The 18,737-nt window shown below is 42.8% G+C and overlaps 1 protein-coding gene across 9 annotated transcripts in view; it reads right to left on the bottom strand.

Moving 5' to 3' along the window:
- ppp1r13bb (protein phosphatase 1, regulatory subunit 13Bb) overlaps positions 1-18,737 on the bottom strand; it is a 34,523-nt gene that overhangs the window by 11,672 nt on the left and 4,114 nt on the right. For 5 of the 9 annotated variants that reach the window (XM_020056368.3, XM_020056369.3, XM_020056370.3 and 2 more), the window contains exons 3-9: positions 11,410-11,557; positions 9,618-9,737; positions 7,311-7,375; positions 2,149-2,250; positions 1,568-1,742; positions 888-1,087; positions 418-582 (exon numbers count right to left, since the gene is read on the bottom strand). In XM_020056368.3, coding sequence (XP_019911927.2) covers positions 418-582; positions 888-1,087; positions 1,568-1,742; positions 2,149-2,250; positions 7,311-7,375; positions 9,618-9,737; positions 11,410-11,557 — 975 coding nt within the window. The remainder of the gene's footprint in view (positions 1-417; positions 583-887; positions 1,088-1,567; positions 1,743-2,148; positions 2,251-7,310; positions 7,376-9,617; positions 9,738-11,409; positions 11,558-18,737) is intronic. The other 4 variants (XM_020056371.3, XM_020056373.3, XM_010882405.5 and 1 more) reach the window with 1 other exon arrangement.

The following is an 18,737-nucleotide window of genomic DNA, read 5'->3' as shown; positions in this document are numbered from 1 at the left end:
CACTCTATAGACCTATGGGCCATGATTCAGAAGGCTGCTTGTTTTGTTACTCCTTTGGATGTTTTCCTGATTCATTGTATTTCACTGTTTCTGCTCTCTAACCCACTACTTATACAAACCAGACTGTACTGGCATGGAGTCGGGATGACCCTGATAGCCCAAACAGACTGGCAATTAACAGGCTCTTGAATGTCCCAAATATATATTCATTTATTGATAGAAATCATTTTTTTGAAATTCCGCCCCAAATAACAGCTAGAGATCTCTAACAAACTGAATCTGAAGAATGACATTTTTTTCCAAGGGCGCCAATAATTCCACAGGGCACCACATGAATGCACCGGTTTCCTGCATGCAGCGGTTTGTAGCGGTTACTTAGTGTAGACGCATGCGTGAATTGTGTGTTCCTAGCCTTACAGGCAAGTTCTCTTTTTGACGTGCCTCAGCCTTTTTCTTATAGAGGCGCTCACGCAGCTCGCTGATGCGCTTGTCCATCAGGGTCACCTCCATGTTGCGCTTGTTGAGCAGATCCTTCTGCTGCTGCAGCTTGCTGTTCTGATCCTGGTTCAGCTTGTTGCGGATCTGGGGACGACACACACACGCAAGCACGCACACACGCACGCACGCATGCACACACGCAGAAGGGGTGGGGTTGGGGAGAAGTTGCTATGGTTAGCTGGGTCGCCACAATAAGTACATCTCAATGAAGTGAGGCTGCGACAACCGTGTGCCAAGAGCGGAATCACTGGCAGTCGAAACGACAGCTGCATTTGACAGAATATTTAGAAACTCAATGGGTATATGTCTTTATTTATTACAAAACGGAATAAAGACTCAAGCTCTTCGAAGAGCCTTACTGGGCCGGAGCTCAGAACACTAAATTCTACCTGGAGCTCCTGGTAGAGTTTGCGCAGCTCCAGGGCAGCCGTGCTGGTCATCTGTCCTCCCAGAGCCGACTGCAGGCCGTTGAGCTTCCCTCGCCGCAGGTCTTCCAGCTGCAGGCTCAGCTGCTCCACCCGCAGCACAGCTGACTGCAGTTCCACCTGCTTTTCCTGGAACAGCCCACTCACCTGCTCAATCTCCGCTGCTACAGAGGGGCGGAAGGAGAACATACGTCTAAGATTCTACAACTTCACTTTTACAGGAACAATTAAAATGTGTAACTAAAACTGTATATAGACATATACTGATAGTTTGTCCACAAGCACATAAAACAGGAAATCAACTGCCGGTAACTCAGTGCAGGTAGGTCTGCACATCACATTGCAGGTAGGTCTGCACATCACATTGAGTGGATCACGTCAGACATTTCCAAAGTAGCCACCTAAGATATTCTACTAAAACACTATTAGGGGAGCTTGTTTTCTGTCATGAAAACTCTATATGTGCAGGCCCGCAAAAGAATGTGTCTGCTCTGTTGAGGAGAAAGACAGTTTGGGGACACCTTCCAAAGACAAAGTGTGACAGACACCGGACAGTGTTGAAGTAAGTTAAGGAGAGGGGGATGGACCCAGTATGCATATGGTTGTGTTAAGGAGGGGGAGTGTGTGTGTGTGTGTAAACCTACACAAGTTGCCGTTGATGACTTTGCTGTAGTCCACCTGGCCTCTCATGGCGCGGATCTTCTTCAGCTTGGCCTCCTGGCTCTCCACGCGGTCTTTCAGCCTCTGCAGCTTCTCGCTCTCAGACACAGACTGCTGCTGCCGACGCTCCTGCTGCTTCAAGTAGCGCAGACGCTGCTCCTACAGACAGACAGGCAGAGGCAGTGAGACAGGCATGTGACATACACTGTCCCTATCTGACGGTTATTAGAAACTGTTGGAACCTTCATTTCAGAGTTTCCCCACTGCGTGTCGTTCCAGTTAACTGCCATTAAGGGAGAGCTCACAGGGCCAGAATTCCTGAGGGCCTCAAGTAGGCCCAGAAAAATTTGATATATTTTAAGTCTGTGTAGCCTGTGTAGTGGCAGAAAAACAGGCTACAGCCTGTGCAACTGAAGTAATAGCCAAAGAGGGAAATCCAGGAAGAATAGAAAGAACTGGGGTAGAAAGGACCTCCAGCTCAGATTTGCATAGCCCTGACAGTCAACAGATCTGACCCTCCTAACAGGGTTTACTAAAATAATTAATGTCCACACAATTAGGTTACCTTGGCAACAAGCATCTGTTGCTGGGCCTCGATCTGCTGCTGTTGTCGTGTGGCCATGTCCTGCAGCTCTGACAGCGTGAGCTCCACACGGGGGTTCCCTACCTACACAGGCAGAGAGAGACAGAGGGGACAATCTGAGGATTTTAGGACGCCAGAAATGGCAACCTACGTATTTCTAATGCGGTGTACCTCTTTTGACCACGGCGCACAGACCACATTGGACTAGGAAAGAAAAAGGATACATAAGAACTACAGTCATCATCTAGATTGAAAAAGTACACTTATTTCAGTAAGGATAATGAAATCATAGCGATGGACCAAGCATAGCAATGGAGACAACCAGGTTTGGTTGGCCAAAGTATTCAGGTATGAGGCCAAAGTCCATGATGCCATGGACCTTAAGAAGGGCTCTCAACAAGTGTCTAGCAGTAGGTTTGAACATGCTTGCGGTTAATAAAATCTAAAGGGAAGAACATAATAGTTCAAATGTTGACTGGGAACAAATTCTCATTTACAGCAACAACACAAAATTAGGGTTAAATGCCTCGCTTAGGGACAGAATAAGATGCGTTATAACTTGTTGGCTAAAGGATTTGTTCCAGCAACCTTTCGGTTACTGGTCAGAAGGTGTAACCACTAGACTACCAGCAGACGGGTGAATTATAGACCCAGACGTCAACAGAGTCAGTCTGTTCACACGCCATTCAGTTCACATCACAACAAAACGCAGAGACAAAAACAAGTAGTTATGGCGCAGGGAAAGACACAAACAGGGATAATTGGATCAAGCACATGCTCTCAGAGACTGGAGCAGAAAAACAAACAAGTGCCTCAGACTGCATCCTGGAGGACCAGAGCCTTTATCAGTTCAAAGGCCCAGTCAAACACTTTCCTGATCTCTCACAGCCCCAATGCAATTTTAAGCCAGCCCTGTCATGCAAATATATACCCTTCTTGCTGTTTAAAGGCCATAGGTGTGTAATACAAACAGATGGGGCTAAACCATGTTTAAAGAGTCATGCATCCTATTCAAAGTACACAGATGAACGAGGCTAAGCGTGATGAATAGGTTGAGACACTTCTAATGGTCTGGCTTGGCAGACATTCAGAAGGGAAACAAATTAAGATCCTACAAAGTAATTAGAACTCAGGTGACCTTAAGTGATTGGAGGAGAAATCCAGTCTACGTAAGGCATTACAATCAGCACCATGTCAGGCTCATGTCTAGGTATAAACCATTATAGCTTTGAACAATACCGGCCTCTCATCAGAAGGCAAGATTTGAGTGATCAAATAAAGAGGTTGGAACTAAAGCTGGCCACAGCTGCTTACAGGAGCAATTATGGGGAAACACCTTTGACGGACACAACAACAGATTTCTCACATCGAGGCTCCCCCCCCACCCCCACCCCCAAACACCACAACATCTGACACGCCCGTGTTGATCCTCTAGAGACACGCAAACAAAACATTTGGAACGGCTCACAGACTAAGTCACTTGACCTCTCTTCATTTCGAAAACGGATGACACAATCAGGTTCCATTCTATTCGAGGAGGCTGACATGTCTGAACCCAAACGGAGTCAACCTACCACAGCCTGGTAATCTCCACTTCTTCGAAAAAAGGTGTGCGCCGGTGATTTCACAACAACCGACAAGCATCCGAACTTCTGCGGGAAGTAGTAAACAAGTGTACATTTCAGCTGTAAATAAATTGTATTTGGACGTACGCAGCATCTTCCGGTGCCCGCGATGCTGCCCATCCCCAAATGGGTGAGTGGTGATCTGAGAGTTGGGCATGGGGACGGGAGCAGCGGAGCGCTGAACCAGGTGAGGGGAAAAAGAGCAACGGGGATGGGGGTTGACATGCCAGCCAGCCACCAAAGGACTCGGTTTGGACACACAAACACTCATAACCATCCACCACCGGTAAAACAGCAACTGAGCACAGCAACGAAGATCCCCACAGGAGGTTTTCCGACACAGCAATCCAAAACACTGTGTTCGTGCTATTCAGGACGTCTGTCCTTTTTCATGTTGCCTCACCACTTTTTACAATCTAGCGTACACTTTGAGCACCTTGACTGCAGATCCATTTAGATTTTAGACACAGGTGGAATGTGTTTAAGGTTTCTCGCTGCAATATCCCCCTACTCTCCAACGCTGACAGGTAAACCAGGCGACACTGTATTTGGTCAGATAGTTCTGTTAATTAATCCATAGTTTGTAGGCTTTCAGAAACATGTCAACTGCATGTTCGAGTTTCAACCAGGTGTCGGTGTCTACAGATGACCAACAGAACTCAGAATACTATCGGCAGGATCAGAGCAGCTAGTGACAGACTATACAAATCAAGTGTTAGTGGAAAAATACTAGAAAAGAATGCATTAAAAGTTGCTTGTGTGGTTCAGATAAAGCACACCTCACCAGTTCTAGTCTTCCCCAGCTGTAGGAAATCCTGATTGTAGGTAAATCCTCCTTGTGTGGATAAGTGGGTGAAGGCTCCAGCTCGCAGGGAGAGGAGTGATGAAGTGGACGATAGGAGAGGGAGATGGGACTGCTTCAACAGAGGCAAGACGTGTTCCACACACACACACACACACACACACAACCACGCCTCAGTGAATCCGGCCGACACAGCCACAGTGACGAGGCCCACGGGGAAAATAAACACACACAAAGCGCCCGAAAGGAGAGAGTGAAGAAGAGATTGGTGGTGAAAAGGACAGTAATGACGAGAGAAAGAAGAACGGGGAGGAGGGGGGCTATGACCAACCTTTTAAAACAGACCAGGCATTATTTATTAATTACTAGTCACTATTTCAACACTAGCTTGACTAGTAGCAACTGATGTCTATAATCTGACGCATTAGATATTGATATTCAAAAGATGACTACTAGTTTTATTTTTACATTCAACTTCAACAGATACTAGTAGTTATTCCAAAATGATTGGTTGCTACATTTTTACAAGTCACAAATTCTGTTGTTTTGTCATTGAACTAATACGGGGCTCTGCAGGCCATTTGCCTACTTCTGCAACAGAGCTTGACTCTCCACAGACCTGACCTATCATGTGTGAGCTTCAGTACGGGACTGAGCTGCGTGTGTGAAGAACTAAATGAATAATGAGAAAGAGTGTGTTTCAATGTGTTTGGGAGACGCACACTGCCACTTTCTCAGAGAACTTCCTACATGGGGGGCAGAGTAGAGCAGAGGCCCTGTTATGGACAGACCCAGTGGAGAACCGCAACTCGGGACTCCTCAGGATCATTAAGTAATCACACGGCCCTTATCCAGCAAACTGCACAAAAGAGCACTGCGCTTTCTCATACATTTAAGGTCAACATACAAAGGTCGGCGAGTCATATTTCATGGATCAGGTGTTGGTTTGGGGTTGTCGGTTGAGAATATGACAGGGGTGGGACGAAGAGGGTTTGTATTAACTGAGGGAATGACGACACAGGCGACACCTGATTTACCTCCCAGTGGGTTGTCACCCAATAAATAGGCTGCAGAACCATTTAAGGACCGGACACATGACGTGTGCACAACACAATACTCTACAAACGCATGTGTATGGACATTAACCACACGGGTCATGAAGAGGCAGGATGACAAACGAACCAGATGAGGCGATGTGGCATGTCACGATGCTGTCATCACGCCAAGTATAGAAATGAAATATTAACTCTTCCATCTTCCTCCGCAAAGATTTGCGCCCCCCCCCAACCACTCAATTAGTTCCGCCTTTTCAACAGCAGCTCTCCCCATTCCCAAATCTGGGACAGATGGTTGTAGCGGGAGGGTGTGCCAGCGGCTGCTCTTATCATGGAGCTCTCCTTTAAATCACTTGCACACAGACACATGCAAGCATGGCCCTGTACTAGTGTCAGGAAGTGGGACTGCTGTGGGAGTCATATAGAGACATTACATCCAAGAGGGTGACCAGCATGGGTTGTAGTAAGCAAGTACAACCCAGAAGAATGTCACATCCAAGTCAAGTAAATTGTTTTGGGAAGAGGGGGTCCGTCAAAATAATTAAAACTAAATGCTAAGCAAACTATACGCTAGCACACCATTACGTAACATTACCGTATGTTAGCCTGTGTTCGCTGGATGAAAAGACCAAACTGACTTAAGAATGGGCAGTACACTCTCAACACGTGTCATGGCTTATCCACAACACTAACATTTAGCCAAACTGGAGAAAGGTTGTGGAGACAGACAAATGCATACGGGACTGGAAACATCAATACAAGCTTTTGAATTATATCGATTTTCAAAAATCTGTGGTAAGACTTAAAAACTGCGCTCAAGCCATGATCCCAAACACCATGACAGAGCATGTCTTATTTCAGAGAAATATTGAAACAATATTGCATAAACCAGGAGTACAAAGCATTTAAGAGGCTTACCCGAAAAGATTCACAGATTTAATTGCTGCCAACAGATTTTCTAACACTGACTCATGGGGGTGACTTTTTAAACTACACTTGGACAGACATTTGCAGAGATTGTTGACAGAAAATCTGAATCAAATACATTTGTATTGCACTTTGTAATGACAGAAAAAGTGAAAGAGTACTTATTCAGCACACTATATATAGATTTGTTAAGAAAGTGGAGCACAAACATTTCATTGGCAAACATTGATTTGGTGAATCATAGTTCACTGGGATCGTTAGGATCTAACCTCGTCCCCAGGCTAATTGTGCATAATGCATACAAAGCCTGGCATATAAACAAATCAAAGCTGGCCTCTTTTCTTTCCTCAAGGACATGTTCCCATTCTCGCTATTGGGTTAAACCAAGGCCACATTTGACGTGTTTATCCACAAACACTTACGGAGCAGTGGGAGGAAGTGTCTGGTACAAAGAAGTCAGCAGGAGTGAGGTCACCTTCACTTGACTAACTACCTCAGTTAGCTTGCATATGCCAACCAACCTGAGGGAGTCGCTAATGTAAAGAAAATCCCTGCCAACAATGCAGGCCAATATGCAAGACAATTCAACCACTGTGCTACTCGGGAGACCCAGAAATATTGAATATTAAAAATATACATTTAAATCTGCAGTAAATCTGATCTTAATTTTAATCCTTCGCAAATGTTCCCAAAATTTTTAACGTGTGTGACATTCATGTGCGGGTTTGTTTTTACCCCATTCTCAGTGTGCTTCTCCCCTCCACTTCTCCGGTTGGCCTGTTCTTGAGATTGTTGGCTCCCTGTAGGGGTTAAGGACAAACACTGATAACTCCACAGACCATGTGTGCCAAATTATTGTGACATGGAACACGACACTGCAGTAAGCATTAAGAAATACACAAGGCAAAAATATAGCTAAAATATACATAATGTAAACTAGCCAAAATTTCAAAGTGTGTAGAATGGGGTATTTGGAAAATATGGATAGAAATATTAAATATTATAAGTGTGGTCAATAGTATCATAGATCAGACAGATTTTACAGTATATTCTTTCCACAGTTCTGTGAACAATGGAATATCTTCACATACAGTGGATATAAAAAGTCTACACACCCCTGTTAAAATGCCAGGTTTTTGGTAAGGTAAAAGAATGAGACAAAGCTAAATCATGTAAGAACTTTTCCTACTTTTAAATGTGACCTAGAATGTAAACAATTCAATTGAAAAACAATCAGAAATCTTTGAGGGGGAAAAATGAAAAATAAAAACCTTACTATAACCTGGTTGCATAAGTGCACACCATCTTATAACTGGGAATGTGGCTGTGTTCAGAATTAACCAATCACATTGAAATTCATGTTAAATATAAGTCATTACACACCTGCCATCATTTAAAGTTACTGTGATTAATCACAAATCAATTTCAGCACATGTGTTATGGTCTGATGAAACCAAGGTTGAACTCTTTTGGCCATGATTCCAAAAGGTATTTTTGGCACAAAAACAACACAGCACATCACTCAAATAACACCATACCCACAGTGTAGCATGGTGGTGGCAGCATCATGCATTGGGGCTGGTTTTATTCAGCTAGAACCGGGGCCTTAGTCAGGGTGGAGGGAATTATGAACAGTTCCAAATATCAGGCAATTTTGGCACAAAACCTTCAGGCATCTGTTAGAAAGCTGAAGATGAACAGGAAGTTCACCTTTCAGCACAACAACAACCCAAAGCAAAACATCCAAATCCACAAAAGCATAGCTTCACCAGAAGAAGACTAATGTTTTGTAATGGCCCAGCCAGAGCCCAGACCTGAATCCAATTGAACATCTGTGGGGTGATCTGAAGAGGGCTGTGCACAGGAGATGTCCTCGCAATCTTACAGATTTGGAGCGCTTTTGCAAAGAAGAGTGGGCAAACATTGCAACATCAAGATGTGCCATGCTAATAGACTCCTACCCACAAAGACTGAGTGCTGTAATAAAATCTAAAGGTGCTTCAACAAAATATTAGTTTAAGGGTGTGCACACTTATGCAACCAGGTTATTGTGAGTTTATTTTTTCAAGATTTCAGTTTGTTTTTCAATTGAATTGTTCGCATTATAGGTCACAAAAAGTTCTGACATGATTTATCCTTTTCTCATTCTTTTACATCACAAGAACCTGGCTTTTTAACAGGGGTGTGTAGACTTTTTATATCCACGACATGACACCTGGCTTACGTGGTTGTGTATTCTAAATCACCGTGAACATTAAACATATTTCAAGGGTGGTCATGGGAAATAACATCCTGCTGAGATGTCTGGCCATATTGGGGGACACCAATTCTAGGGTAATTGTGCAAATTATGTGACAACATCTGGGTAATAATGTGTGCAAGCTGGTGCCTCTATCACCAAATGTCGAATCCAAAAACATAGCTGCTCACATCCATAGAATGATATGACTAAACTTCCAAAAGACTAATGTCAATGGCACAATAAGCATTTTTTAAAGATTATAACTAACCAAATATTATACCATATATTAACATAACTATATGACCTTACAAAACCAGTTAACATGTATCAAGGTTCTTTGTAAAGGCATTTATCCAGATAATGTTGATATGTACCCTAGAGTTCTGCTGACAAACCCACTGAACATTTTTAAAATGTAGCAATATAAAGGGCTTAAGTGAGCAATCATTTGCTGTGTAAAGGTGTATGGCATGGATGGATGTAAGAAAGCACATTCTCCCCAAAACACATTGAGATATGTTAAAGACATACATTTGACATTTAAAGACATCACTATAAGTCTTTGTCAGCTCAAGTCAGCATGATGAAACACATTTGGGGGGCCTAGCTCATAGACAATTTAAGACATCCCCAGGTTGCAGGACATACTATTAATTAATCAAAGACAGATTGTAAGCTCTTGATATATTTTTTGTTAAAGTTAGTACACCACTGGTTTACTTTAAGACACTTAACTGTCCTTTTAAGTTGCACTATAAATTACACTATAATAATACACTTAATATATAGTTGACACCCACCTTGATCACTGCTTTCAGTGGGGGAGTCCTCGTGCCGGAGGAAAAACTTAACCTCTTGTTTGCGGGGTCCCCACTTCTGCAGGTGTTCGTACATCATGTGTTCAAAGGGAATGGCTCGCTCTGAGGGTGCATAAGAGAAAGGAAACTGTTAATTGTTTCAGCATTCCTTTCATAAAAAAATTTTTATAAAAAAGATTCATGGTTGTATGCAAGCTATGTAAAACTTTCCATGCTAGCTTTTGAAAGAGTAAAAAAAAAACAGGAAAATGATAAATCAGGGGGCATGTAGCTGGGGCCTGGGCCGTGCTCTTCCGTTTAGGGTCAATGACTAGGCTAATGTTGTAATACTGTTTATAAAGCACCTTAGAGTGGGAGTGCCAATCTAGGAGCAGGTCCACCCTGTTTGTATAATATGCATTATGATCGAACAGAAAAACAGAGAAAGAGAGAGAATATGATACAAGAGAAACAAAAAGACAAAGACAGAGACATAGGATCTAAAAACCATACAACATCAGGGGCAAAAGCAGACAGACTGACCCATGGACAAAGACAACTTAAAGACAGACTGACCCATAGAAACAGACAGGCTGCTAGACACAGACAGATATGTAGACAGACAGACTGCAAGACACAGACAGAGACTGGCCGAGAGCTAGACACAGACAGAGCGGCAACTACACACAGATCGACCGATCATTCCTTCCCTCACCAGAGCTCTGGCTGACACACTGTGTCATCATTGTTTTGCTGAGGGGGACAACTCCTTAAAATAAACAACATGACATCCAGCCAGCGTGTTTATTAGCCCCATTATGGAATCACATTTGGCGAGCTCTTGACAATGCAACTTCGGTGTGTGTGTGTGTGTGTGTGTGGGTGGGTGTGTGTGTGTGTGTGTGTGTAGGTAAGTTGTTCTTCTATGAAGAGAGCACTGTGAAAAAGCAGAGACTAAGTAACATTTATGGCAGGTAACATTATGACATTCTTTTTAAAAGGATTTACTCTGAACAAAAATATAATGAAAATATTAAACAGTTCATTAAAGCAAAATGCCTCAATTAAAATAAATCCAGTAGGCCCAAATCACACTAATACACCCCTTAAAGCCAGTTCCACTTGTCCATCACAACCCTGTAATCAGGGAAAATGCCTTCTGTTCTATCTCATCATTAATTGCACCCACATGGTGTCCCAGGTCTAAATAAGTCACAGTTTAAGGAGTTGTAATGAAACAATTGAGATGAACTGGCTTCAAGGGCCCGAATTGTACACCACCGTCTAACAGATACCTTAAAAACAGAGCATCTAAGAAAACCGCTCAATGGGTGACATGTCCAGGGAGAAATGGGAGGATTGGGACATCATCAGCTACCAGGAACGGGGCTGATCCTGACAGGATGTGACTGGGCATTATCATGCTGAAACCTGAAGTGATGGCTAAGAAGAAGCCGAATGCGGAGGTCCTGTGCTGGTGTGGCGGTGAGGCCGGTTGGCCATAATACCAAACTCTCTAAAACAATGTTGGAGGCAGCTAATGGTAAAGAAACGAACATGCAGTTCCCTGGCAACAGCTGTGACTGGACAAGCCTTCAGTCAGAACGCCAATGGCACGGTCCCATTGTGTTCTGTGACAAAACCGGACATTTTAGTTGTCGTCCCCAGCGCAACGCGCACCTGTGTAACGATCATCCGGTTTGATTCAAATAGAGCGGTGTTTCTGACGTTTGATAATAAAACACTTGTCCATTAACTCCAGGCCAGCTTGATATGGCCCCTTCAGCACTCTCACCGTTGCCTCGCCACACTTCGGCCAGATGGCAGCCGCTCTCGCCAGGCTCCTTGCAGAACTCAACCACATCGCGGCACGATGTCTCAGGGGTGATGGGCACCTCAGTCAGTGATTGCTCCCCATCACTCAGGTACACAGTCAGGATCATCTGGAGAGGAAAGAGGGAGGACAGGAGGGAGAGAGAAGAGGGGGAGCATTATATCAACTGCTAATGCTAATGTTGCGGTTAACTAGCCATGATCAACAGCTACCAACAAAATTTACCCAGATTTTAAATTATGTTCACAGCCTTTTATTAGTAATTAACTTTGGCTGTTTCTACTTTGAACTGAACACTCAAGCTACAACCATCCCTGCCCAGGCTGTTGCTTTTGTAACACACTTCTATGAAATTTGTGTGAGTGAGTGAGTGAGGACTGGCGGGAAAGACAAAATGTAGTGTTGGAGGAATACCATTGACTATCTACAAAACATAACCACTTCAAAAGAAACAAAAATGTCAGTCAGGGGGGAAAAAAAAAATCGATGTATCAATATTCAAAAGAATTATCATATCAATCAAAAAGTAGAATCAAAATATCTGGAGTAAAGTTAGTTCTTCAAACACACAAAATATATGGAATAAGAATTTTGTTGTGGCATTGTGAAAACGCATGGTTGGGCCTATTTTTGAAGATTTCTTGAAAAGGTTCACTTTTGAAAGCTACCCCAACTACATCTATCCTTCCTTCCTGCAAAACTCGAAGATTTTAATGCGCTGTCAAAAACACTGTTCATCTATCCCGCGAGACATTGAAATACATAATGCAGGCCTTTGTGTTATGCCAGGAACAGAAGACGTGCAAATACATAATTAAATTGCAAAACACTGTGACCACATTAAAGATGACACACCACCCAGCCCTAACCCATTCTGCTTCTAACATGCAGTCCTAAAGCCTCAACAGTGACCTGATGATATAAAAACCAGCAATGAGTCTTCCACTACATTGGCCTATTCCTAGCTAAACACGGTCTACACTCAGCGACTGCTGACAAGAAAATACAGGCCAACACAACAGAACTTTTCCAACCTTACCTGCTTATTAGTGAAGAGTCACCTAATTACTATAATCAGAACAGTAAACCACAGTCCAGTCAAATTTTTTGTCCCCAAAGCACAGGCATGGCCCCCCCCCCCCCCACCACCACCACCACCACCACCACCACCACAAAACATAGAGCATCCTAAATGGGGGGGGGGGGGGCAGAGGTTAGAGTCATACTTGTTAAAATCCTGTTTGGGGCATACCAATAGTGTCAGAAGACGACGGTACTAAACAGGCTCAGTGTAGCCGGGATGTCGGACAAGGGAGCCTCGTCTCCTCACGCTCACGTAACTCTGCAGGGTAATTTGAGCAGCTGCGAGCTCAATTGTGGTTCTTGGTCGAGGAAAGCATTCAACTCCAGCATGTGCCAGCAAAAATATCTTTGTTGAGCAAGCAGTGCGGTAACGAGGCTGGCTTGTCGATTCTCCCGCAAAGGCTGTGGAGTTCTTACATTGAGGCAAGGCCACTGTCTTCGGGCCAATGTCATTTGTTTCTGTATGTACAGCAATGCAAAGTATTAAGTACATCCTCTGCCGATCGGTGTCGTTTTGCCAACTCTTCTTCACAGTACTGATTCAACGGTGTCATGTTGAAAGGCTTTGATTGCATGCAAAGTCCCACACAGCCTTTGATAGGATTGAGATCTAGGCATTGACTCAGCCGTTCCGTAAACCTCCATTTCTTCTTCTTCAGCCATTCTGTGGTAGCTTTTCTTGGGTGTTTTAGATAATTGTGCTGTTGCAAGATCCATGTTAAGTTCAGCTTCAGCTTTCTGACAGATGGGCTCAAACCGTCCTTTGGAAACCATGGTTGACTCAGTGCTGGCACACTGGGCAGGCCATGACGCAGTAAAGAAGCCCCAAACCAAAATGCCACGGCCTGCATGTTTTACAGTTGATATCAGGTTGTTCTATTCAAAGGTATTGTTTTGTTTTGCCAAACATGGAGTCCGGCATTTTGGGGCAAACAACCCCACCAGGTCAAGAAATAGTTTTAAGTTGCCTTGGAGGGAATTCCAAAACCTGGGGACTGAGGAATAAAATTGTAAAAGATCTGTGATTTGTTAAAAAAAAAAAAAAAAAAAAAAAAAAAAAAAAAACATCTGAGCAAATAGATAGGCTAAATAAAATTGACATTTAAACAGCTTAAATAACCATGTCAAAATACAGGTCGGATACACAATTAGACCAGAGTGGAATTCCCTCTCTCTCTTACAAATAAGAATCTCTGATTACCCAGTGTCAAACTGACCCCAACCCTGTACTCCCCAAAACACACCCCAAGTTGTGGCAATCACACCAGATATCATGGCTGCAAAACTCCATCTAGGGGAAAGGTGGCGCCATAATGATTATCAACCATATTGATTCTATTTACTCAATCCTCCAGGGTCCAATACAGGGTCAGACTGGGAGTTGAACTGGCAGCAATATATTTCCCATAGAGAGCAGCAGAGTGCAGGAAGAGAGAAATCATCAGCCTCTTTTTTCAAAGGGGGCATAATGCAGTTTGTAGAGTGCCAATGACACCAACCATGTCTCATCCCTACAACTAGTACCAAAATGTCATCCCAAACATATTAACATACAGGATTGGGATCAAAATGTTCAGAATAAAATGAATGGCATGAAAGTGACAGGCAAAGTTTGTACTCTTATGAGACTAACCAGGACAGGGACGAATACAGATTAGCTCACTGTTGACACAGAATATGAACAAAAATCAGAGCCCAGTGCTTCTCTTAAGCCCCTTATATCGTTGCTAAATCCCTCCATTAAGATACATCTTCCTCATCATCAATAACTCAGAGATATCATCATTGTTAATACCAAGCAATTCTATTAAGTGCTATAAAACAAAGCCTATTAGCCCATGTTGGATAATGCAACACCTTAATGATCTTGGCATAGCTGGCCAATGCTTATGGGGGATTAAAACTGTTTGAAAAATGAGTTAGTATAGAACACTCTTCCAGAAATAAAAATCGTCACATCAGACTTATAATGGTAAACTGCACGGGTCAGCAACAGGCTGCCAGCTAGCCAATACAGTCCACCTTTTTGGACTGTTCAAGGATGCACATTATAAATATTTATGCAATATTATCCAAAAGCATGCAAAACTCTTAAATATTCATGCTAGTGCAGTCATGTTTTCAGTGGTATTGTTTAGAAGTCAATCATTTTAACGCAGTGGTGTAAAACCAAGTGCATTTGTAGGCTTCATGAAGCAAACTCTGCTGAAAATGTGTATGTTTATAGGTTATAGAGGTTTGATCTACTAACACAATGACAGGCGTGACAGAACAACACGGGTTGAATTACTCTGCTGTTGATGGTTTCTTCTCATTATTGAGATCAAAGTAGGTACAGGGAAGATTAATGGTACCTTGCCTGGCACTGACAGACAAGACGGAATTGATTCAGGCCTGTACATACATAAAGACACTGTCCTTCAAACCGAACACCTCTGCCTGCATTTTCAGTGTTTTTTTTAGAATGACTGGGCTGCTCTTTATTGTATAGCAATTCAGGAGAGCACCTGTTGAAAGTGAAATCCAAGTTAAGAAAAGGAAAAAATGTTGTGTTTGTTTAACATTCTGAAAGCAGTTGATGAGGTTTCTCAAACAAATGTTTGGGTAGATTTGAACAAGATATGTCATGTTATCTACAACGCAATAAAATAGTCTATATCATTTAAATGAACAGCAAATGAGCTGGAAATAACATGAGTATGTCTAACTCATTTTAAAAACTGTATTCTAACTACAGGGATATTCTTTTTTAATTTACAATGTCCAATTTAAAAAAACAAGGTTGGTCCACCTCCTTCACAGAAACAATTGCTATCCGTAGATTTGTCATAAGCTTGCCACTTCGCCCTCATTTGATACCAGTTTACCCATCATATTTGTAAGCATGAACTGCTGGCTTTTTGTCCTGACACAACACCACAATTAGGTTAATGTCTCACCACTGAACAGTTCATTCCAACACACCAAATTCCAAAAAGCTTTTCAGCAATTGTACTTTATACTTTAGATTCATCTTGGGGGCAGAATTACCTGATACAGAACAGCATTTACAAGATAATGGCAATTTTTCCATGCCCTAATGCGCCAAAGATTTCAAACAAGCTCTGTAGTAGTTGATGGTATGTAAGGGTCACCAAAGGACTCAACACAACAGCGCAGCAAAGGACTCAACACAGCCAAGAACAATAACTACTCACTCAAATCAGGACCCGCTGACCTTCAATGCAACATGGTGGCCAGACTAATATTATTTAGCCTAAGGTTTTTTTAAAACAAGGGATACATAAAAAGGACAGTATTCTGCAAGCTGGGTTTAGAGGTCCTGCCAAGAGGGATTTAGGGAAACTGATGGCCGTTTTGTAAAATGGTTTCATCAATGGTTAATGACAAAACACAAAATTGTGACAGTTCTGCCAAATGCCAGGAACCAAAAACATACCAGGCCTACGCAAGTGGTAGGCAACCCTGTTCAAAGAGGTACAAGATTTGAGTTTAAACTAGGAACCACCTAAACTAATTGCTTTGTGATTGCATACCGATTTATCTAGCTCAATGAAAAACATGGCCCTGGAGTGCCCCAAGGTTGCCCACACTTAGGCCTACATAACCAATCAACTGACTGCCCCAGCACTGGCACTTTGGTCACCCATAGCCAAAACAGAGAAAGCAACAGGCATACAAGCATCTTCTTGTTCAGGTTACCAGTACAAAGCCTAGGGAAATACTAGAAACAGTATAGGCTGTTGTAAAGATTATCACCATGTAAACAACCAACACAGGCATGAGGTAATGAGAGTAGAAACAGCCCCTCTAATAACAACTTGAGCAAAACCAAGATCTCACCTTAAGAGGAATTTTAACCCCCCTCCTATACGTGCAGCTTCTTCCTATAGTACTCCCCCCTTTCACCGCTGCCCGTCTTCTCTGGCCCTCCTTCTTCCCCGGCCGGTGGCGCTCCTTCACCCAGGTACGGTCTTTGGAGAGACTGACCAGGCCATGAAGCACTACGGTCACAAACCTCTTCATTACGCCCCCCCCCGAGTCTTAGTGCCAGGTCGCTCTCCAGACTCTCCAAGAGACTCAGATAAAGGCTAAGAAATTAAAAATGATATTGAAGCGTCAGGGCACGTAGTAGCAAAGACAGTCTGAGTGAGCCTTGCTTGCTGTTAGCACCGGGAGAAACAGACAGTGAAACAGAGAGAGAGAGAGAGATGCATCCACAAGCCCCCCTCCTGAGCAGGGCTCTCTAGGGCACACTGGTGACTATAGCACTGATGACACACTACAAATGGGTGTGGGCGGGCCTTGCTGTGCCTGGCAGCAAGACGATCCAACCGGGCATCGCCTCAAGACCGTGACAGTTGAAGTAAGACCCTCTCTGGGATTCTTTCAACCACTGCTTTCAGCAGGCACACACATATCCCAAATAAATGAGCTGTTACCATCCCTAAATAATACCTAGGAAAAGCAGGCCGTTTGAGCGTGCGAAGAAAGCATGCTTTAAAAGATGTACAATTTAGAAAATGAAGTATCATTTTAATGCCACACTCCAGGCTGCACACAGAGGTCATTTTGAGAAAATTACAATATACCACAATACAATAGTAAACAGATTTTTACTACAGCCCCAAGTGAAAATGGAGTTACATCATTTGTGAATGTGAATAATTATTCTATTATATAGAAAACGAGAAACAAACCTAATAAGGCTTGTTTTTGGTAGGTCTATGTCTACATACAAATACTTTGATATCAGGTCGATTATTCAACCTTTATAAAACAAATACTTAGCATGCCTTATCAAGTGTATAGCTATGCTATTCACTACATCAAATGCTTTCTCAATGGAAGTTGTATGTTGACGGTCATCAGTGATGACATGTCCCTATCCATAGATAAATGGATCACACACACACACACACCTTGGGGACCAGGGTTCAATACCATTTCTCTACTCCATCTGTCTCCTGGTTCGTACTGAAAAGAAAATTATTTACGGTCAACATAAGATTTAAGTCTACGGTAACTAATATTGTCAGTTTGTCAGAGATGCGTGCCATGCCTTCATCTGAATTGACAAGGTCAAAACTTCTGACCACTCCAATCATATTCATGTCCCTAGCAAGAAGTGCGGATGCCACAAAAGGAAATAAGGAAGAAACATTTCTAAAGCCTACATACGTGGAAAACAAAGCGATATGATCGGCTGTTCAAATTGTTGCAAAGTTGCCGTCTAAAATTAACGGAGCACATATTTAAGTCAAAATAACTATTTACATCTGGGATTGGATCAAATGAAATGAATAATGGCCCCTGTGGTCTAGCGGTCTAACCTCCCTGTATGTTCCTCTGGTGCCCCTGTACACTGCAACACTGTCTGGATTCTAGCCCTAGTCCTTCAGAACACTCTCCTCAAGTGTCCCCCTCAATGTCAAGAAGCATTACATGTGATACAAAAGAACTAGCGATTATCAAAGCATTACCAAGGCTATTGCTATTTTATGGCCAAATTAAATACATTAGTGCATTATACAGCTAGCCTAGGCTTACATGCACAGACAACAAAACATATCTTATGTTAAAATTAGACATTACTACAGTACTTTGAGTAACAGGCATGAAATATCTAAGCGAAAACTTATATCAGTTAGTTCCAGCTTCTAAATGAGCTTCCACTGGAGTACATTTATGCATCGGCCAACCAGCCAGGTGATAAATATTAATTGCCCGATAAAAAAAACCTCACACTCAACATAACAGCACACCATGCTGGTAGCACCATCATAACTCATCCACCTAGTGCCGACACCAATATTTAGTTGGACATGTGTGGCTACCGCCCCTAAAAACTGTGGGAATCTTTTCTGTTATATCGGGATTGTCATAGACACGTAGGCTATGCCAATTTCTACAATGTCCCCGTCAGTCATGGCAAATCCATTAAATCCAATCAGAATCATGAAGTATCTGTGGACTCACGTCAATAGAAAATGTGGATCCAGAGCTCCTCCATTTTGTTGATTGTTTACAAGTAAACAAAACAAGGGGCAACAAAAGATGATATATTCTTCAAGAATCAATTAAGGCAAAGTAAAATGTGATGCACAAATCACAGACCGACACACCCAAATGAGGGCATCCGTCCCCCATGAATCAAAGCTATTATGACAGGGCCACATTAGTATTTGAAAAGATCCTCTATTTCA

This window comes from Esox lucius, chromosome 18 (assembly GCF_011004845.1).
Source record: "Esox lucius isolate fEsoLuc1 chromosome 18, fEsoLuc1.pri, whole genome shotgun sequence".
In the NCBI taxonomy this organism is placed as follows: domain Eukaryota; kingdom Metazoa; phylum Chordata; class Actinopteri; order Esociformes; family Esocidae; genus Esox; species Esox lucius.
This window is presented reverse-complemented; position numbering and strand designations above follow the sequence as displayed.